Source organism: Poecilia formosa, unplaced genomic scaffold, assembly GCF_000485575.1.
Source record: "Poecilia formosa unplaced genomic scaffold, Poecilia_formosa-5.1.2 Scaffold12, whole genome shotgun sequence".
NCBI lineage: Eukaryota > Metazoa > Chordata > Actinopteri > Cyprinodontiformes > Poeciliidae > Poecilia > Poecilia formosa.
In genome coordinates, this window is record NW_006799951.1 from 1,444,257 (window position 1) to 1,466,829 (window position 22,573).

At 39.0% G+C, this 22,573-nt stretch overlaps 1 protein-coding gene across 6 annotated transcripts in view; it reads left to right on the plus strand.

The window, feature by feature from the left end:
* Positions 1-4,919, plus strand: part of LOC103133520 (protocadherin-15) — a 191,749-nt gene extending 186,830 nt beyond the window's left edge. For 5 of the 6 annotated variants that reach the window (XM_016667935.1, XM_016667936.1, XM_016667937.1 and 2 more), the window contains 2 exons: positions 210-324; positions 3,498-4,919. In XM_016667935.1, coding sequence (XP_016523421.1) covers positions 210-324; positions 3,498-4,106 — 724 coding nt within the window. In that variant the 3' untranslated portion in view covers positions 4,107-4,919. Of the gene's footprint in view, positions 1-209; positions 325-502; positions 2,388-3,497 lie in introns of all 6 variants that reach the window. The other variant, XM_007545284.2, reaches the window with a different exon arrangement.
* Positions 4,920-22,573: the final 17,654 nt, after the last annotated feature.

Below are 22,573 nucleotides of genomic sequence, written 5' to 3' on the forward strand. Positions count from 1 at the left end.
ATATATATATATATATATATATATATATATATATATATACACACACACACACACGCACACGCACTTGTCTAGGGCAATTCCATTTTCAAGTTGTGTGCTGATCTTTATGCATATTGTTTGTTAAAGGAATGGTTAAATAAGCAAGGATTAAATACAATGCAGAGCATTATTTAATACATATATATGTGTATGTTGTGTGTTTTTCTCAGATATGACTTTCCTCAGTATGGGAGTCGGAGGAGGCTGATATCACCCATGTATGATGAGCATGGTGAGGTGATCATGGAGGATGATGGGTATTACTACAGTCCACATGGCCCAGAGGTATTATTGATCCTTGAATTGTATATTGTATATTTTAAATACTAATGGTATTTGCAAAAACGACCACTAATATGCAGTGAATACCCAAGGTGTCATTTAAATTATATACAGTGTGTGACACAACCATACCCTGGTTATATCATTACAAAGATTCCTAAATAAAATATGATTGTCTTAGGGCCGTGGCAGAGGCCGGGGTGGCATGAGAGGTAGAGGTCCACCGAAGAGAGTTGCCTTTAGGGACTTGCCAGCAGAGGATGAAATAGTCCAACCTCAGGCAGCAGAGGAAGGTGAACCTTCTAAGGCTGCCAAGAGACTGAAGTCTGTCATGAAACTCAGCAAACTCCTGGCAGCCGGCAAGGGAGGAGAGCAACCATCTGACGCCGGCCCTCCTGGCCCATCTCCATGGAAGAAAGCCAAGATGCTCAAGATGTTTGGCGCTGGAAAGAAGGACAAGGATTATGCCAAACTGATGTCAGCCCGCCGTATTGACAGCCAGGAAAGTCTCACGGACAGACCGGCAGTTATTGGGCCAATAGATAGCAAGTCGGATGCTCGCAGCCGGCTTAGCAAAGTTTTAAAGAGAATTACCATTGGCAACAAGTTGCAGGTCAGGAGGAAGTCACAGAGTAGCGTGAGTCACGGCTCAGCCACAGGCAGTGAGAAAGATGAGGAGGCTTCGCAGGCAGCCAGCGAGGATGAAAGGAAGTCTAAAGTGTCTATTAGTGTGACCGAAAGTGAGCCAGAAGGAGGTGCAAGTGGAAGCAGTAAGGAGAAAGACTCTGATGAAGAATCCTCTGAGAAAAGTAGTGTTGACAGAGATTATCTTAAAGTTGACTTGGACAGAGATGACACAAATGAAAGCACTGTGGACTCAGAGGAAGAGCCTGATGAAGAGCCAGGTGATTCTGATGAGGAAAGCAGGTCCAAATCTGAAGAGGGGGAGGAAACAGAGAAGGACTCGGGCAGTGAAAAAGAATCAGAGACTGAGGGAGAGTCAGAGTCAGAAAAGGAATCGGTGTCTGAGAAGTCCTCGGCTACGGAGAAAGAGTCAGAAACAGAGAAAGAGTCGGAGTCTGATGAAGAGTCCAGCTCTGACAAGGAAACAGAATCAGGAACAGGAACAGCAACAGAAAAGGAAACAAGTACAGAAAGGGATTCAGCAACAGAAAAAGACTCAGATGAAGAGTCTGAGGAAGAAGAGGCGTCTGAAAGCACAAGAGAAAGTGGGTCTTCTGCACGCACTTCTATAAGGTCTTCAGCTACTGAGGCAAGCAGAAGGAGCAGCGCTTCTGCTACTGCTAGTGGGACTGACAGTAAAAGTAGTGAAAGTGCAAGTGAGAGTAGCAGTGGTAGTGTCAGAAGTGGTAAATCTTCCTTTAGATCAAGTGCGAGATCCACACAGAGAACCAGCTCATCAAGAGCATCCTCAAGGAAGTCCAGCGAAGAACTCAGTGAAGCCGAGTCAGGGACAGGAACAGCTAGTGACGCAGAATCAGGGTCAGGAAGTGAACGTTCTTCATCTTGGGGGTCCAGCAAGAAAAAAACATCCGGTTCAGAGCTGAGTAAAAGATCTTCATCTGGCAGTCAGCATTCCTTTGGAAGTGAGGGGAGTTCAGCTGGCTCCCAGTCCACTGCTGGAAGTCGACGTTCCCGAAAGTCTGTCCTGAGCCATGGTTCAGAGGATGCAATCACAGAGGAGAGTGAAGAGGAGGAGGAGGAAGAGGAAGAGGAAGAATCTGGGACTGCTGATGAGAGCAAGGACTCTGCGAGTGAGGCCAGCGATGAAGCATCATCAAGAAGATCTAGTGTAGTTTCTGAAGGCCCAGGACCCTCTGCTCCCTACCGTGGTCAGACCTATAGTCCTGAGATCAGAAGCACCTCTGATGATACATACGGAGGCCTGTCCCCCATCACTGAAGTGGACGAGGACGCCATCTCCTCTGATAAATCTTCAGTCAGTGCATCAAAGGGCTCAGAAGGCACTGAAGAAACATCAGATGGTGATTCAGGATCTGAAGGGAGCTCAACGGCCTTCTAGCGAGATTTATTGTCCCTGTGAAGTAAGAGTGAATAAAATCAATTACCTTTGCATGGGAGTGAAAAAAATATTGCTTGCTTCTACAGACTGTTTCAAATGTCTGCTTTTTTCTCATTTTCCCTGAGTAGGGGAAAAGCTGGTTTCCTGCTGCACATTACGAGTCTGACTCTCCTTTTTCTAACATTGACTTTTTTTCTCTCTTTGATGTTCTCTGTGTGCTTTTCATGATTTTTGCTGTTTTTTGTGCAGTATTCTAGTGCTATTTTTACATGTTCTTTTTTTATCAGTTTTACCCGAATGTTAATATTTTACTTAACTGAAAAATGGTTTCTCACTGTAAACTGACAGATGTTTTCTTGATATGCGTTTTAACTTTTGCGTGTTGCATAAAACAAAAAAAAAAAAAAAATCTGCTTCAAGAAGTATCCAGTCTATCTATTCCACTGGACATAGAAGGGGAGGATGCAAAAACCTCTTCACTACTATGATGCTAAAATTAAAAATTGGTTGTGTGTTTTTTGTTTTGTTTTGTTTTTTAGCTTTTCTCCAGATTCACATGAGCACCCCAGAAACTGAGCTTTTTTTTAAAATCCCCATTATGACTTTTTTTTTTTTTTTTTTTTTTTTTATTTATTTTTTTTACCAAAAACTTTGTGTGCGTGCGGAAAGTAGATCGAACCAGCTGTGTGACCTTTTATTGCACATTGCCAATCAGCTGGCTTAAAAAAAGACCTTTTTTTTTCAATGCTTATAGGGTAGACATATTTAGTAATGCAATGATTATTTAAAGGTAATAATTTAACAATTGCGGGGAAATATGTTAATTTTCTGTTTTGAAATCAAATTTCCTTTTTTGTTTTTTTGTTCTTTTTTTTTGTTCTTTGTTTTTGCATAAAACCGAGATTATCGCACCACTCCATATTTACTTATACTTTCACATACTTTTCGAAATATAAAGCCTCAAAAAAGAGTCTTGGCTTTTTGGTTTGATTGCTGTGAAAACTTGATTTCTATGTGGCATTTTTTTATATATATTCTTTTTGGTTTTGTTTTAACAACAACTTGCTTCATCTTCCAAAAAAAAAAAAAAAGCAATTTATTGACTTTGACTTTTTAATTTTCTTTTTCACAGCCTGGAAGAAAGAAACGGATCAAACTTGTGGTTGATCGGGAGAACGAGTCCAGCTCTACTGGAGAGGAAAGCACTACAGAGAGTCAACAGAATAGACTGCCCAACAGTCACAGCAACATCAATGGGAATATCTACCTCGCACAGAACGGCACCATCGTCCGTACCAGGAGGCCAGCCCATCTAAACAACCTAAAAATGGGCTCCCCGTGCCGACTAAGTAAGCATTTCAAAAAACTCGACAAATTAGGTGTGACTCACGAGGAACCCCCTCCCACTGCAGACAACGAGGCCGTAGAAAACAACACGGAGGACAGAACGAGCTCGGGTTTACATTCTGACAAGGACGTAAACCTCAACACTCTGTCCTCTTGTGGCTCTTTGGGATCCGCCATTACAAATCTAAAAACCTTTGGGTCCAAAGCCAGTATTACCAAGGCTATAATTGACAGCGGGCAGTGTGTCAGCGGGGAGCAAGAGACATCTGTCGACAACCACAACAGCAGTAGGGAAACACTGGAGTCACAACACAGTGACCGCACAATATCAGATGAAGAGGAACTGTGGATGGGACCCTGGAACAATCTGCACATACCTATGACAAAACTATGACTGGTCATTTACAAACTGAAATCCCTCTTTTGTTCATTTTCTCTTGTTTTTGCACATATTGTTAAGAAAGTCAGCTTGAAATGTGTGCCTCAGCTAGTAAAGCTCCAATCACTGACAGGTGGTTGCACATATAATCATATTTTATTGAGAGAATTATAAGTCAGAGATTACTAGTACCAGATTTTTTATTACTGGCAGGGCTATAGTAGATGAAGGCAATGAATGCCTCCAGCAAATTGAGAATTTTATGCGAATCATGCTCGACTCTTAATTTCATCTCTTGAAAACACTGAATGGCCCTTTTTTGTTATTATTCTTGTTTTAATCGTTAAACACGAGAGGTTCCTGGTCATTCCAAAGTGTTGCTGAAGACATTTACAGACGAATATTGGTGATCGAAGAACTCGTAATTATGTAGTCTATGATAAAAAATAAAAAAAAATCAACATATTTTGCTATTTGTGTTTTGCAAAAACTCCAGAATGTCACTGATTATTTAATGTCGTGATCACTTGGAAATGTTTTTAAAGATTTCTGAGCAATATAGTAAATTATTTTTGTCTATTTTATATCCAAGAGAGATGAAAAATCTACAATATGATCTTAAAGAATAAATATATAAAACATGACTGCCATCGCTGACTTTCAACAGTGAACCGTGGCATTACGGTCATAGTGTTTTTATATCTGCATTTGTACTTATAGAATGTGGTATTTTCAATCTCTTTACATGATGCGGATTCACTCTGTTCTTGTCATGAGTATGGAACACCAAAATTGGTGTCACATTCAACAATAAATCTCTAATCCGTTTCTTTGTTTAGAGAGTAATAATTGCAAGCATGCGTCAGTTCTCCAATTTTTGCTGCACTTTATGTAAAAATGGCCTAAAAAGAAAATGCTTAACTTTAGCAGCTGCATGAGCATTATATGTTTGAAGGTAAAAATACGTCAGTGCAGTTATAATGTTGTTCCCAACAGAATGAAGATTGTTCATTTGAGTGGCTTTTCACCAGAAAGAAAAGCAATGAAAGGTCACCAAGCATTCACATAAAAAAAAAAAACGTACTATGCATCTGAAACGTGTCTGGAAATTCCAATATTAAGTTCACTTCTTCACCTCAGAAGCTGACTGAAAGGAAATGTTTTTTTTTTTTTTTCATCATGCAATTATCTGAAGAAAAATGTTGAAACAGAAATATTTTGGCATTCAGAGACCAACTGTCTCTACTAGATTTATCAGAACATCCTATAAGACACGTGCGTAATGAAATTCACATAAAGGTTTCCTGCAGTCAATCAAAATCTTAAAAATACCAGTCAAAATTGCAGACTGCAGAATGTTGTTCAATAAAAGGGATCAGGGACTGAATGCCAGAATGAAAAATCTTGGAAAGTCTCCAATATTTCAGCAGGAATAAGTTTTCACGCTGGAACAGAATTTGACTCGTACAAACGCCTCACAAGATTGGCCTTTCAGGTAAAGTATTTTTTGGAAAAACAAAATAATCATTGAAATAATCAAGAAAAAACATTTCCTTTTTAAAAATTCAAGTTAAATATAATTGGACATTTTCTACGTGCATCTACCTGGGACATGTTTTCAAGTTTAAAGTGCAACTGCAAATTGTGCTATTAGGTTGTTAAATTACAACCAAATTTTATACCTCATCAGTTTAAAAAGGTAAATGACCTGTACTTGCATAGCAATTTATTATGTCCAGATGACCCAAAAGCTTTTCACATTACATTCATTCATTCACCCATTCACACACTGATGGGGGGGCCAAGCTGCTGGATTGTAGCCACAGCTGTCCTGGGACAGTCTGACAGAAGCAAGGCTGCCATCCGGCGGTGCCACTGGTACGTCTGACCACCACCAGCAGGCAGGGTGGGTGAAGTGGACACATGCTGTTAAGCGAGAACAACCGAGACAATCAGAGTGGGTTCTCGAATCAGCAACCCACCAATTTCCAGGTGAACAACTACCACTATCGTCACCATTGTTTTAGTTGGTAAAGTAGCCAACTACTGAACTTCACCCAGTTTCTCACAGACGCCCAGTAAAATGTTGCGGTTTCCTCACCAAGGAAAAAGTTGCTGTGTTCCTAAATGATGTCACTACTAATTTCCATAATTGGCAATGTGCATTCAACTGAAATGGATGCTATAGACATGAACATTAAAGTGACTGGACAGACACCGCATACCCCTAAAAATATACCCCTAATTGCCACAAATGAACTTTCTACTCTCAAATCTTGCTTTGCTTTAGGTCCTCCTCCTTTATATCTTGCAACTGGCATAAGTAGTTTGATTTGTAGATCTGATTTTTGTTTTCATGGTCTGCCTGAAAACCTACAGTCGTAGTAAAACATGAGTATATTTTATCAATGAAAGTAAGATCAAGATCATCAGTGGTGGATTTGCAAATGCATTGGCTAGAGAACATTGATGACCAAATCTTTAAAATTTGTTTCTTGTCCATTTTGAAATCTATGAAGAAACAGAAAGCTTTATTTAATTCGGTCCAGATAAAATAGAAGGAAAATTGGATGGATGCAGTGCCTCTTTGTTTTTTTTTGTTTTTTTTGTTTTTCATCGTGATAATACAGTGCACACATTAAAAAAAATCCCTCCTTTGATCATTTTAAATTGCCACAAGCAATTTTTGGCTTTACAGTGGAACATGATATGTACAAACCTAATGATCAACTAATCACAGGAGGGACAAGCAGTTTCTCTGTACCCCTTCAGTATATAATCTTTACCTTAGGGTTAATTTAAATATATCCATGCATCCTTCACAACAACTTTAGCTGCAGTTTGTGTTAATGTGTAACCATCTTCTGTAATATCCCTGTGGAGATAAATTTTGACATAAAAATTCTGCTGTGCTTCACAGTGATTCACAAACTTTAAAGATTGTTATGGATGGTGATTCTTCATTTGCTGGGGAGTTTGCTAAGTTAGTAATGGTATGTATCCACTGAGCAAAGCTACACCAGGGTCATGATCCGTCTATAAATTTCTTATTCTAATTTGGACTTTGGAGGACCTCTGTATGACCTGCTGTTAAACCGGCAAAGACCCAAAGCATCCCTCCAGTCACATGTCTGATGCCTCTTTGGAGAGCCTTCACAGGAGTGTGCATGACAGTGAAGTCATTTAGCCTCTGATTTGTTAACATACAAACTGGCAATAGCTAGATGTTGGGGCAACTTTACAAGAACATTTATCAATATTAAATCACTTTGGCAATCAAATATTCGTAGTGAAAGTAAAACCAGGACATAGGCTTAATAGCCAGGATTAAGATTATTCTTTTCTTTCTCAAATACACAGGAGTCAGATTAGTCTGATATGAAGCAGCACAGAAGATTGATGATGCCCTTCTGGGACCGTAGGTATTTCTCTTCCCTTATTACTTTTGACGTGAGAAAATTTAAACTGCAATATGTAGCGAATAAAGGGGAAAACATTCTATTCTTTCTCCATTGTGAAAGTTTTGCTAAGGGCTTATTTCCTTTTACCATCACTAATATTAAATAAGATTCTCCACATGTGGGACTGAGAAGAATCCGCATAGTCATGAATCATTTTAAGACATCAAACAGATCTTAAAAAAAAAAAACTAGGAATTGGTTAGTGTGAAGAGAAGATGACTCAGTAAATTAACTTATAAACATACAGTATATGTACTTAGGATATCCTGACCTACACAAGTTGTACGGTAATCTATCTATGACTCAGTTTGAAAGAGATTATCACAAATCCCAAAAGGAGGCAGAAGGAAACTCCTCATAATACCTATCCGTCACCATCGATGTTTTTGCAAGCTCAGACCTGGAGGGGTTTTTTTTTTTCTTCTATATCGTCCAAAGCCTGACTCCGAAATAAAGGAAGCTACTTTACTGCGTAAGCATTTAAGAGGAAAAACGGCAACATGAGAAGGTGAAATGAATGCTCCCACATGTCTCTCTGCTACACAAAATTCTGGCCAAAAAATTAAGAGACTTTGAGAATACATCAGAGCAGCTGCGCCGAAGAAGACCCGTCTATGTCATTGCGTTTCTTTTCTCTCTCTCTCTGTCTCTGTGATCTCCGACTTTACCAACTGGATTAGATCCGAACTGCCCTGCAGCCAGCAGACGGGCAGATGGGGATAGTTTAGTGCTGCAGGGCAGATTGAGAGGCTGGTTGCAGGTTGGTTATTTCAGTGAAGTAACATTAGAGGGTGCTGTGCTGTAGTGTTATCAAAGACAGGCTGCACCGTCTGCTCCAGGTCAATTTTTTTGATGAACAGTAGAAGTGTGAACTGAGAATCTTTGCTGCTACTTTAGCTTTGAAGTTGTCCTCTTTTTTTTTTTTTTAAGTGAGCAAGATTCATTCTGTCACATTTACTTGCGTCAAATATGACGGCTAGTTGATAGCAAATTTCCAGCTAGCTGGCTAATTTTGAAATGGTAAATGAATTTAAATGAATGAATGAATGAATTTAAATTTAAATGATTTTGACTTATTTTATGACACAAATGGTGGAAATCAGATTTTTTTTTTTTTCTCTACAGAACAGACTTGAAGATGCACTCTGAAATAAGTATTGGTCACAATAAGTTGGAAGCATATGCATTGCCAGATTCAATGCATTACGGGATGAACCCTAGGATGCAGTTAATGTGCCTCCTTAAAATGTTCCTGTCTAAATTCATACAAAATGCTTCATCCTTAAAACATCAAAATTGAACTCGCAGTCCACAACTGAAATGAAGCCTTCCAAGGAGTTTTCGACAAACTAAGAAACAAGAGCGCCTCATGATGCCCTCAAAGATGCTAACCAGCAGAAACAAATTGAACGGTTGAACATTTGAAACCTGCAGTGTGTCATGAACTGTTGTTGCATTTTCTTCATGTATATAGCATTAAGCTAATGATAATTATTCTATATTCTGTTGAGATTTCAGGCATTATGTGCCAGTTACTGGGTATTTCTGGGTGTCACTCATGCAGAATACATTAGCACATCATTTGATTGTCACATGAAGGATTTGCAAAACTGTAAAGAGAGATGATAATGAATACTGAGGTGGCTTAGAAATATGGGGTCATTTGTCTTTGAGCAGCATAGCTGTGTGCTACGCTGTCTTATTTTAAGGTTTTTACTCTGCATTACATTTCTGAGATGCAAACAATACAATGAAGGGATTAAAATATACATACCAAGTAAATATTTGAAAAGACCATGAAATAAAACAAAACGTGAAGGATCAAAAGAAGTCTCATCTGATTTATCTGAAAGTTGTTTTTTTTTTTTTTTAATTTATGAAGTGTTTTTACTAGCTGCAATCCATGCACAACCACAAGATGGCGCCTGATACCAACAACTGAGATGAAATGTACCTCTGACATGGGCAATTAAATGAAGTGATGAGGAATCAGAAGATTATATTCATGCCTGCTGCAGCATATACAATTTAGACATATTGCAGATTGACTTATGATTTCACCAGCAATGCTCTGTGAAAACTCATTTTGGTATTTTGTTGCGTCTGTGTTGAGGGGTTCTACTGTAGATTTATTGAATCTCTCTCCTGCCCGTTAGCATATTTAGAAAGTTAAACATCAGCATAAAAGTAAAATATTTTATACCCTGTTCCTATAAAAATAACATTGTGAAGGGTCGTATTCCGCTCTAATTGGCTTAAACCAATTATTTTCATATTTTTTTGCTTACTATGTTGAAAACAACACAACACTCCTCTTTTTATAGAGCCATGCTCAGGCAGTGAGTAGAAGTCCATCATCATCTTCTCATTTCCTGCAGCTATTTAAGACTGCGCCTGTCCCAAAACAGGCGCCCGATGACCGCAGTCGGAGCTATCTGGGGACCAGCTTCCATACTAATTCAAGGATATTAGGATGTCTCCGACTGTTTTGCTTTGACATTTCTAAATCTTCATCGACTGCCGCACGTGTGCTGAGCGTGCGCCCTCTGACTTGCTGCCATCCATGTCTTCTCAGATCCATTTGGGCTTTCTTAACTATATATTGTACATCTTGAGTGCTTTATAATTTCTGTGCTGCACATTGTTATTTTAGAAATGAACTCAAAACCTAAAGTAAGGTCTAACTGACAGAGAGGTCTCACATAAACACACTCCCATATGCACACATGCCATTGCTCGCTGAGCCCAGTTCTCTGACATCTCACCCAAGGGTTATATTCTAGCTGAAATGTTAGGTGTGCTGTAAAGTACACGCTCCACACTGTCTGGCTCTGCTAATGAAGGGGTGTGTGGCTGGTAGTCCGATGTTAGTACCATATATCCTGTGCCGCTTTAATGCTCACATCCAGTCTCATTCTATATACAGTGGCTTGCAAAAGTATTCATACCTTTTCCTTTACACATTCTGATGTTAGAGCTACAAATATCGATGTATTTTTATTTTTTTATTTTTTATTTTTTTGGGGATCTAATATGACAAAGTAGTGCATCAACTGTGAAGTGGAACAAAAAATTAATATACTCTCAAAATATTTAGCAGAGAAACTGTCAAAAAAAGGGCCAGGCATTTTCTCCAAAAAGAAACAAAATCCTGTATAAATGCACCACCTTTTTCTGCAACAAGTATGTTTGGGTATGTTTAAATCAACTTAGTGCTGTTAAGAACCGAAAGTTTTGCTCAGTCTTTGCAAAATCTCAAGATTGCCAATGGCAATCTTGAGATTGCCATTGGCAATTGGCAATTGGCCATTGCCAATCTCAAGTTTTACTATAAATTCTCCATTGGATTTAGATCTGTAATATATAGCAAATTCCAACACATGAATGTGCTTTCATCTAGCTGAAGCTCTGACTGTATGTATGGGGCTGTTGTTCTGCTGGGGGGGTGTTGAACCTCCACCCTGCTCTCAAGCCATTTTCAGCCTCTAAAAAGTTTTGATCTAGGATTGTTCTGCATTTAGCTCAATCAAACTGTCTATGAACTCTTACCATTACTCTATCCCTTTAGAAAAAACAACAACAACAAAAAAAAACAGACAGCTTGATGCTGCCACCACTATGTGTCATTGTTGGGGATGGTAAGGTGATACATTTTGCCACACAGCATTTTGCATGTTTGTCTCATTCTTTCTCCTACTACCTGCTATGTCTCTCACATGGCTTGTGAAAAACTGCAAATCAGAGTTCTTATGGCTTATATTTCACAAGCCAACAGTATTGCCACTTTTTCATAAAGTGGCAATACTTTATGGAAATCTTGCAGTTCCTCTAGATGTTTGTATGTTTTCTTAAGCTTAGCCTTTCCTTGGCTTCTGGTTTAGGTGGGTTTGGTAGGTCTGAAGATGTGCAAACAGTTCTTTCTCAGATATTCAAAGTTGAGGTTATGGTTTTATAGCCTAATCCTGCTTTAGTCTTCTCCACAACTTCATCACTGCCCTTTCTGCTGTGTTCTGCTGTGGTCTGTATGATGCTGTTTTACAATTTTTTTGGTCTTCTTATAACAGTTGTGTTAATGCTGAAATCGAATTCCACCCCGATGAACTCCTTTAGCAAATTAGGGGACTTTTGAAGACTTTTAGTTAGTAAATACAAATTTTTGCAGCATTTTTTAGATTTTTGGTCTTGGGAATAAAAAAAAAAATACATGTGTCATTTTCCTTTTACCACATAATTATGCACTACTTTGTGTTGTTTCAAACAAATTCCAGTAAAATCTACTGACATTTGTGGTTTTTAAATGGCAATATGTGAGAATTAAACTGTAAACTTAACAATGCTTTTGTGAGGCATGTATATTGACCTGAGTCACTCTGAATGCTCAACAGATATTCACCAAGGACTTGGTTTTTAAAACAATTTTCAAATGAAATTGGGCACGAAGCTGTTTTCAAACATTGTCTTGCTGCATTTCTTGTAAATTCTCATAACACCGCATCGTGGAATCCTTCTCATTTACGAAAAGCGCTCCTTTTGTTGTTGTGACTTTGGCCCTTTGGTACTTGGCCAAACTTGTCAGACTGCGAGCTTTCAGCACCCACAGTGTTAATGTATAATGTCAACGCAGTAGGGAGCCTTGTTAAAAAGCAATTAAGCCAAAATGATTTAAACATTGTGTGGTTTGGACACTGGCAAGCCCTGAGGTACGGTGCTGTGTTGTTGTCGTCTTAAACAGAGTATTTCACTGTCTGCTCACACAGCAAACCGCTATTTGTGTGAATGTAGCTGCAACCACACTTTCCCACACCCGCCAAACCATACCAAACCACAGACTTCAGCAATGTGCACCACACACACACTTTTTGCACAGACTCGTACACAACACACACACACATAGAGTATTCACATGAAGAGTAATTGAGGGGTTTGACTAGTTTTTGGTGCATTAAAACAGTAGCTGCTTTAAATGATAGGGGCTGAGACATACTTGCATTGATGCCTGCAAGGCTGGTAAAAATGGCTGATTACTCAAAGAGGACGTGGCATTCAGTAACTCTTATTAAATTCCTTTTATATTTAGTGGAGTTTGACTGAATCACACCATTTAAGCTGTTCCTGACAGTAATGCATTCCTAATCCACGGCTTTCTTTCTCTTTACCCTCATTTCTTTAGCGATTTCAGGCACAAGCCTTTCTGCAAACAGTGTTAGACTCAGCCTTACTTCTGACGATCAAAACATTACTGATGACAGCCGAGAGTCTTCATCAGCCAGTCCTGAGGTATTAAGTTGTTCTCCCTGTTTCCAAAGCAACAGCTCATCCTGTAGCCTATGTAATAATTTGCTGTTATATGTGCACGACTCCCAGTAATTCTGCAGGAGTTACATAAGCAGCTCTAAGTTTAGTTCTAATGGTCGTTGTCTTAGACAAAGATTAGTGCTAGGCCATCGCCAGACACATTTTGGCTGTTGGCAGATTGTTAGCTTACACTCTGTGTGCAAATGTGCTCATCACAGCCAGACTGCTTGGATGTGGTTTGGAACATCTGTGTGGTCCGCACTCCATCTGAAGACAGACAGGAGAGAGACAGAGAAGGGGAGGGGAAGAGTGAAGGGACCCCAGCGTTGCTCAGAAAGATGCAGTCAGTTTTTCCATCACTTCTGTCTCCGCCGCCGTAGCGGCGGTGTTGCCTGAGAGCAGAGCCAAAGGACGGTGTGAGGCACATGTGAGGTCTGTGGCTGCGTCTGGGGGGAGATGGAAGAGGAGAAAGCAAGACTCGGTCACATCAGATGCGTGGGGAGCTGTCATTCTAGCAGATAACTTATGAAGCTGAAGGTTAGGTCTGGTAATCACAGAGCTGCCGGCGGTGTAGGGAAGAGGGGAGCCGAAACGGGTTTTGGTCCAAAGCTGCGGTCAGCTATACCCCACCACCAGCGGCAGCAACGCCGCAGCCCAGCTCCCTGCCTGTGTGCCTGTGGTGCTTATTTACGAGCCTGTTTAACCACGATGCAGTCCCTGTGGTGAACTGACACAAGATGACAGCAGCCTAAATGTCTTGCCCTTTAAATCAAGCCTAATGGTCGCTTAGGGCTGTGGAGACAGGCACAGGGATAGGCGCCTGGGGTCTTTTCATTGGGGCCCTCTGAGTAACACATCAGCTAACACATCTATGGGCCACCATCCAGAGCCTTATTACTACCTGCTTCTGTGGCTATGGCGCCACTGATTTAGCCATGGCTGCTTTTCTAGGTAAATTGTGAGCATGGGAATAGACAGTGTCCGCCAATTACAGCTGATCTCTGATTATTTATTCAAGCCTGCTGTTCATATCAACATGTTTTTATCATTCATTTAATATGGCTTGTCTATGCTTAGGTCCCAGTTGCACCGAGGAAAGTGAGTTTTATACAAACATGTGAAAAATGACTGAATGCAGTTTGTTGTCTTGCTTTGCAGTTGTGTTTGCTTCTCCTTCATTCTTCAGACGACTTTGTTGTCTACAACCTTTCTGATAGTATTTGGATCAACCTGAAATAAAGTTCAGTCTTCTTGTTGAACTAAGCTAAAGAACGATTAGCTTAACATGGTGGTTCCCAAACTATTCATAACGAGCAAATCCCAACTTTTCCTAGCGTCATCACTGACGGACACTTTAAAACAGCAGTACAGTTTAAACACAACTTATTTGATGTGATGTTTTAAAATGGAATAGAAATGTGCATATTTTGATATATTGCACTGCCTGTTTGTTTGAATTATGAGTGTCATTTTCCCTCAGAAGTTGATGCTTCCAAGAACCAAGTTAGAAAAATTGATAGATGTTCTAACAAGATGACTTCTTGTCTTATGTCGACAAGAAGTCAGAGACTTCTTGCCAACCCTGACCTTAAAATCTGATATTGCTACCTTGACATTACAGCTACAGTATAAGAGAGTTTTCTTTTACACTTTTGATGATTTTTATCTTGTGAAATCATATTTATCAAACCACTCCAAGTACAAATTGCAAGACATTGCCTTGTGTTTGAACATATTATAAAGTAAATGCTGCTGCTTTTCAAACTTGGGTTTGATGTCACTCCGAAATCCAAGTTCCAACTTTACAGGTAAAGATTACACAGCTAAATCTTCTCCTTTTTCGCTAGTGAAGGCTCCAATTTCTTGGCTACAGTAAAGCGGTTTATTTTAAGTTATGTTTTTAAAAGTAGCTAATGGGTTTGCAAATTAACTAAATGGCTGTTTTTTTCCTTTTGGTTTTTTGTCTGTTCTGATATTCACACGCTCAGGTGCATGTCCCTACAAAGCTCAGGCATGTTTGAACATGACCATATGTTATACTGTTAGCTCCTGCTCATATAATCAGTCGAAGCTTAATTTATGGCTTCAGTAGGGACTTGTTAGACATGCAGCCAGAGTGAAACAGGACTTTCCCATCAGTGGATTGTTTTACTTTCCTTAAAACAGACTTAGAATTGAGACAGGTATGGCAATTCAAGTTTGGCTGGATGTAGATTGGTAATTTATTGATTTGAAAGAATAAAAAAAAAGCTGATTCATTTTATTTTATTTTTTTTTCGTCTATGCTATTTTTTCCCATAGTGATTAGATTAAGTAGCTAAATATGATAATATACATAATCCTATTTTCTTCACGTCATCCTCATAATATTGGAAAAATCAACTTGACATTTTAAATGAAAGCTAATTACACCTTCTTTCAAAGTATTTAACCATATTTAGTCTGTGAAAGACTATTTGTTTACATGTGAGAATAGTTGTCTGAAGGTCAATGCAATTCATGTGAAGGACCAAAGCTAACAGGAAACATTTGTTCTTATATTTTTCACTATATGTCTGTTTTGATGGATTTCTAATGCAGTAAATAGTAAAGTGCCCAAAACATGTTCTAGTTAAAAGTGCAGCGTTTCATTTCTTACAGCCCTCTAAACGTCCAGTGATGGATAAATGGAGACAAAGTTATTAGATAAGTGAGCCATTGATTGAATTTGAAATCTGAAACGTTTGATATTTGCCGTCTTCAAGAGTTGTTGTCGATTGTGTTGCTGTTCAACCTGCACAAAACGGGGAAACAAATAGTTAATCCCCTGAGACTTTGTCTGAACTAACTCTGTGGTAAGCTAATAGCAGATCTGAGTGTTATTGGGAAAATTATATGCAATATGAGAGCAAACATACACTTCACATAAAAAAATAAAAAAAAACCTGCGTAAACACATCATTCATAACTGCATTCCTTTCTGTGTGGGCTTACCAGCCAATTGCAATTAGACGCTTTCTGGGAGGAAGAAAAGATTAGCCTCCCAAATTGTGTGCCTTGCCCAATTCACTCAGAGAAAAAACTGTTTATTTTAAATGAGAACCTGCCTGTCAATAATCCACAACAGATCTCAGGTAAAGTCATTCAGGTCACACCTATGGGATCTGTGAGAGGAAACAGGCTGGAGATAAAATGGTTGGCTACAAATCCCACGGGAATCCTTTTCTGCAGAACTGTCTTCCCCTGAATCACCTGTTGCCCCTGCTCACTGTTTGTACATCAGCTTGTTGCTCAACACCCACACACGCGCACACACACACACAAACACACACACACCCACGCACACACACACACACACACACACACACACACAGAAAAGCTTTCAGCTTCAATCTGCATGCTTTGGTCCTGTGCAAACACAGATCAGCCCATTCTCACTGGGCCGTGTCTCTGGCACTCATCAGGCTGTTTGTACTGCAATTTCCTCCCCAGTCTTATCCATGTTTTGTCCACTGTCATTCCAACAGGATTACGGGATGCTTTCATCATGCAGAAAGATCACTGTGTGGAAAATGCAAAAGAGATTTACTGGTTTGCTCCTTTCGTCAAATGTGTTATCATCACATGAACCCTGAGGTTGGGAATTACTCTTGAAACTAATTATTATTTTTGTCGCTGTAGTCTTGTGTCCATCTATGCAAATACAGCATATTACAGAATAATATTTATTGCACCGATTACAAGTTCTGGAAAATTACTGTAGATAAAAAAAAAAAAAATTGTGAGAACCTAAAAATCTTGAGATTTTTCACACTTTGTTACATTACCAAACTTCAGGGACTTGTAACCAAGCGGGGGACAAACTGACCAAAAGTGAACTGTTTGGTCAATGCGTCAGAAAACTAATGCTGCACATCACCCTGAACACACAATCCCTTACTATGTTTCATAATGGGAAGATGTTTTTTTTTTTTTTTAGCAGAGACGAGGAAGCTGGCCAGAGTTGGTGGGAAGATGTTTGGAGCCAAAAGCACCTCAATGCTGTAAGAACAACTTTTTGAAGCTGTAAAGACTTGAAAATGGAGGCAGTTCACTTTCCAGTAAGACCTTAAAAATACAGCTCTGGTGGAATGGTTTGAATCAAATCATATTGTGTTAGAAATGGCCCAGTTAAAGACCGGCCCTAAATCCAATAAAGAAAATATGGCAAAACTTGACAACAGCTGCAAAGCTGGTATAACTTTTTCCACAAGAAACTCGCTGCTTCAATTGCAGCAAATGGTGATCCTTCACATCATCTACTCGGAGGGGTGGCGGGAAAATGCATATTCCCCCTTTCACATTTTATTTGTTAAACGTTGAAAACAAACGATCTTTTAAATAAGTGAACACAGGCCAAAATTACTGCAAAGTCACGAGTGTGTTTTAATAATTTTTTTGATGGATCACTAAAACTTCTTGACTTGTTACGCTTAAGTTTATTATGAACATTGTTTTTATTTTCACCTGTCTGTTCCTTTCAGTACTCGCTCAAAGCACTTGAACATGCTGTGTGAACCAATTAGGTTCTTCCTGAGAGCCTGTATGTGTCTTTTTCACTCTAGACTCATGATGTCAATCTACTTAACTTCAAGCTGTTAGAGTAAGTCATCAGAGCAGATTAAGGCTCTGTCTAGACACAATCTGCGGTTAGTTTTGTGTTTTCTCTTCATATTATAGTTAAGGCTTTGGTGAGGTTAAGATTATCCTCAGCCGTTGGAGGCTTCGGCCTTCGGCCACTGGCGGTTCTAATCTGCGGGGGGAGATTTCAATTGACTCAGTCTTTGAAGAGGTGCCCATCGTCTTTAAAACTGATGAGCTGTGAGTCGTCATGACTGCCTGGCCTTGCTGATGTGGTTTTAGGCCTGCTGCCTCCCTCCTATCCAAGAGCCGCTTTCATCCCAAGACAAACAGACACAGTCATTACAATTAAACTGTGTTATTAAAGCGACAGGCTACTGGCAGATTAAGTGAGGAGAAATGAAGTGACTCTTTGTGTTATTGCTGGCAGTCGACTCATTAAAGCTTGAATTTTTGAGTTTGTTGTTCAGGACTCCTAATCTTCTTATTAGCTGACATGAGAAGATTTATGCGCAAAGTTGCACTCTAGGAAAAATAGCCCCTTGATTTTATTATTCTGTGACAGTTTTTACTATTTAAAACTGTCTCACTTTTTTTTTTCTTTTGCTTACAGTCTCCAATATTAACAACAAGAGGGCCCAGGAGACACAGATGACTAAGGGACTCAGTCCTGAGGGGTTTTGTGAGTTGAAGGATTAAGATTATGGGGGAGGTTCTTTCAAATGACTGATGGTGCAAAGTGTGAGAGGTAGCAATGCAGGGCAGGGCGCAGGAGTCTGTGTGGCGGACCATTAGTAGCTTTACTCTTCAATCAGTGCAATGAAAATTGCCACTCATGTCAAAATAGATGCATTTACTGAGAGGAGGACAAGCAAGAATAAAAAAAAAGACAGGGAGGCTTTATGAGAGTGAGAAAGAGAGAGAGTTATGCAACTTATTTGATGCAAGAGACAAACAAGCGTAGCGACTGAAATTGGCCGATCAGACCGGGAATTGTAAGCAAAGATGTTGATTAGGCTGTGATTTAATTCAGATTTTTTATTATTATTATTATTTAAATTAATAAATACATAAACTACCAACTGGGCAGCTTGCAGAAGTTCAATATGTGTTTTTTTCAATATTACTTCATATGGATTTAGTAGTAATAGTTACACTGAATCCCTTAACTCAGTATCAGTAATTGCAACAATTACTCATGCAGCCACTTTTGTACACACTGTATTCACCAGTATGCACTTTATACAAAAGTTTGCAAATTACCAGGCTGTTGAAATATAAAGATAAATAATTTAAAAACTTTTTGGATCCTTAATGTATCATATAACCAATATTATTCACCAAAAACCAACTAAATCTGTTAGCTCGGGTATTTTTACCTAGCCAGTCATGGCCACACCCTTTAACTAGCACTTTGTTAAGGCATGTTTTGATTATTCATCAGCATTCAGGCTTCAGTTGTACACAGCTGTGGTTATTAATGGTCAGTCTGAGAAACTGAAAAACTTTGTAACAGTATGTGTAATAATGTGATAAATTATGAAATGTTTGGCACAACTCCAAAAGTCAGCATTGGGGAAAAAAACCCCAAAAAACAAAAGCACTCAATACACTAACTAAAGAAAATGATACACCGTGAAGAATGGTGGTGCCTTCATCATGCTGTGGGGTAACTTTTCATCGAAGCTGGGCTGTTGGTTATGATGGATAAAATCTTGAGCAGTTCTTAAAATTTGTTCAAGTGTTCAGTTCTGTCAGAATCAACAAAAGAAAAGAATAGTTTTAAAAAACTAAATCTGAATTTTGTTCTCACCAGGAAGAGGGGGGTTTGTGAACAAGAGATCTTATTGCAATTTGATAAATGTTGAGCGCTTTAGCAAAAAATAAAATAAAATAAAAAATCTAAATGTGCGAGCATTGCCAGGGCAAGATGGGAAATGGGAGATGATAGAATCATATACCAAAGAAGGCTGAAACTGAGTCAAGTGGTGATTTACCAAATAATTAATGTAAATGGGTTGGCAGTGGAGACAGTGGCAGGAGTTCATCCTGTACCTGGAGGGTTGCTGGTTCAAATCCCCACTCTGTTTGTCTCAGTTGTTGTTTCCTTGGGCAGGACATTTCACCTGCTTTGCCTGCATTTCAGTTCTTTTTTTCTTGTTTTTCTTGTTTCTTCAAAATTGATGTATTTTGACGTTTTCCTGCTGTGTAAACATTCTCCCTCTCAGTCTGAATTAGGCCCACACTGTGAGAATATCACAATTGCAAAAATATTTTCGGTTTCATGCTTGAGTGAACAGTCAGTATATCAGTGACAGTGACACTATTCATTTCCTTCATCCTCCTCTAATCGAGTATCACTCCAAATCTGATTGGTGCTTCTTTCCATCTACTTTTATCCCAGTGTCTCTCGGATGTGTTTTGACACAAGTCAGGTTCAGCAGTGAAACATGTTTAAATCTTGCAGAATTTTTAATGTGACACTGTGTGTGCTTATCAGCAGTAGTTCTTGAAATGGGTTTTGTGCTCCACTGCCCACAGCAGCCTGGCCTGGAAGAGCTACACATGCATTCCCCGTCCAAATACAAAACTGTTATTTCCACCCTAGATGAGTTTATTATTTCTTATTTTGCAGTTAATAAGGAGTGGCCGTTCTTCTGTAGGTCCTATAGTAGAATATGTGCATACATCGTACTGCTATTATTGAAGTTAGTGTCTTATTTTCAAGCTTCTAATGTAATGCGAAGTTAAATGTATGTTTGATTGTTCTATTTTTCCTTTTCTTTTTTTTTTTTTTTTGAGGCAAAAGTTCTACCATCTACTTCACTGAGCAACCCTAAAGTCCCAACTAATGTGTTTTCCTTCCTTTGCTGTTTGGATGGAGAAGGAGAACATCTGCAGAAAAAAAGTGTTATATTTGAAAGTCCAGAGGAGTGTTTATGACCAGACCTGAAATGTAAAATTTCACAGAGGGTCTATGTTAATAATCTTTTATAGCGAGTGGTTTGAGTGAATGTTACTCTCTGCGGGAGCAACATGATGTGGTCTGAAAGCATCGTGGTCTCAGCTGTGATTGACGTATTGCACAGCGCGTTAGTTTTTTGTTTTGCCCCATCATACCAGTTAACGTTGCTAAGGAGAGCAGGAGTCGGGTTATTTTATCTCTGTGATAATAAGAAATGAGAAATGACAGTGGGAGAAGAGGGGTTGTGATTTGTTGTACGTAAAATGCTGTTTAAATTAGTTTTTCTTTTTTTTTTTCTTTGATGGAAAATATCTTTATGTCATCAGTTTAAAGAAAATGATGGGCCCCCATATCTCAGAAACCTTTCATGTCTCCACGAAGGCTGCTAGAATAAATTCTGACATGCTTAACTTTGAAAGAAACTGGATTGTAAGTTTTTGGATGATCATTCAGAGGGATATATGACACATGACTCGTTGAATTTGATTAAATGTTTCACCTAAGTGACAAATGATATGTTTATTGTTTTATACAAAGGTTAGCCTGCATACTTTTAAGATAGTATAAGATAGAAAGTATTCCTCCCAAGGACTTGCATAGTTTCTTTTCTTACTTTGATCACTAGAGATAAATCCACTTTGTATTTGCTTTCTTTGAGTCACTGCATTGCTCTTACTAATCTCAGACATTAACCATGTCACTTCATACGACCAAATATATTAGTTCAACCTTCCTCTTCAGGAAAACCATTATTGGAGTAATATTTTGGGTTGCCTCAGGCTAAGCGCAGCTGGACACCACATGCCTCATATCTGCATTTAAAGTAAGCACTCAGGGATATAGCTCCCACCATTGTTTCACTCCAGTGTCCTCTTATCTTATACAAGCCAGACTAGTTTGCCAACATCTGCACATTTCCTGTCCTTTGGGCATGGCGTTTTAGCAATTTCAATCCCAAGTAAAATAATGGATTCTGCACAAAAAAAGTGCAAGTTCAGGTCTTTGTTTTGGAAGAGTTATGCCAATTCGACCATAGCATTTGAGAGATATCGCCCCTCTGGACACACACTGTTGAAACCCAAATCCAAAAGTAATTACCACTTCTTTAATATCTCTTAGTCTGAAGCATCTTTGCTAGTTTATAAATAAGTTTTGCACACTGCCTGGTTTAAACTAAGGGCTGGAAATGGGTTTCATTCTCTGTGAACTTTTCACTTAAAGTTAAACTTCAAAGTACTTTATTGGGAGGTAGTGTGACTTACCAACTGAAGCAAAATAACCAAATTAAATCATAATGAATAAAATTTAAGTTTTTCCACCCATGGAAAGGGTGCTACTTAAATTTGTTTTCTGCCCTTTTTGCTCTGATACCCCATAATGAAATTAAGGTGATACCAAAATTCACTCCTCTCCTGATTGGAGCATGCATGCAGTGGCAGTTTTTTATGTCGGTGATATGGCTCTTGACTCAGGGGGTCACATTTCTGGGGCAACACACGTGCAAAAACGGTCACATTATAATTCCAACTGAGTATAATTCCATCCTAAGCAAGTTTTCTATTGTTTATTAGCATGTCAAGATATAAAAAGGGAAATGAAAGTAGGGAACCAAACTGATTCACTAAATAGTGAACCCAGTTTGAGATTCATTAAATATTTATACTTTTTGTGAAAACACCAGATATTTCTGCTTTTCTGACATCAACACAATGTTATGTTGAAACAAGCATGAAAATAACGGAACAGTAAAATTTCACATAGACGCCACATTCTTTAAAACACCGTCTTGGCTTGTAACATTTCTGGAGAAATGTAGTTGTTCCAAAAATCTAAATAATTATGTTTCCTTTCACATTCTGAGCAGCAGAAGGAGTGGCTTGTCCACAGAAAGTATCCCTGCAAGAACTGCCACTTGATATATGATTGTATTTCCCAATAAATAAGCAAATCCAAACAGTCTGAGGCGCAAAACCGGAGACATGCCAGAGAACTTCAGTCTAAATAGCATCTGGATTGGTATCTCACTTTGATCCCATCATCAGACACTGCAATTTAGTTCAAGTTCTCTTTAAAGAGGCAGTGTTGTCTAAAGTGGAGGCAGGCCTTGTTAGAGATAGCAGCTGATGCACACTGGAATGCTTTTGGTCTTATCGTATTGTCAT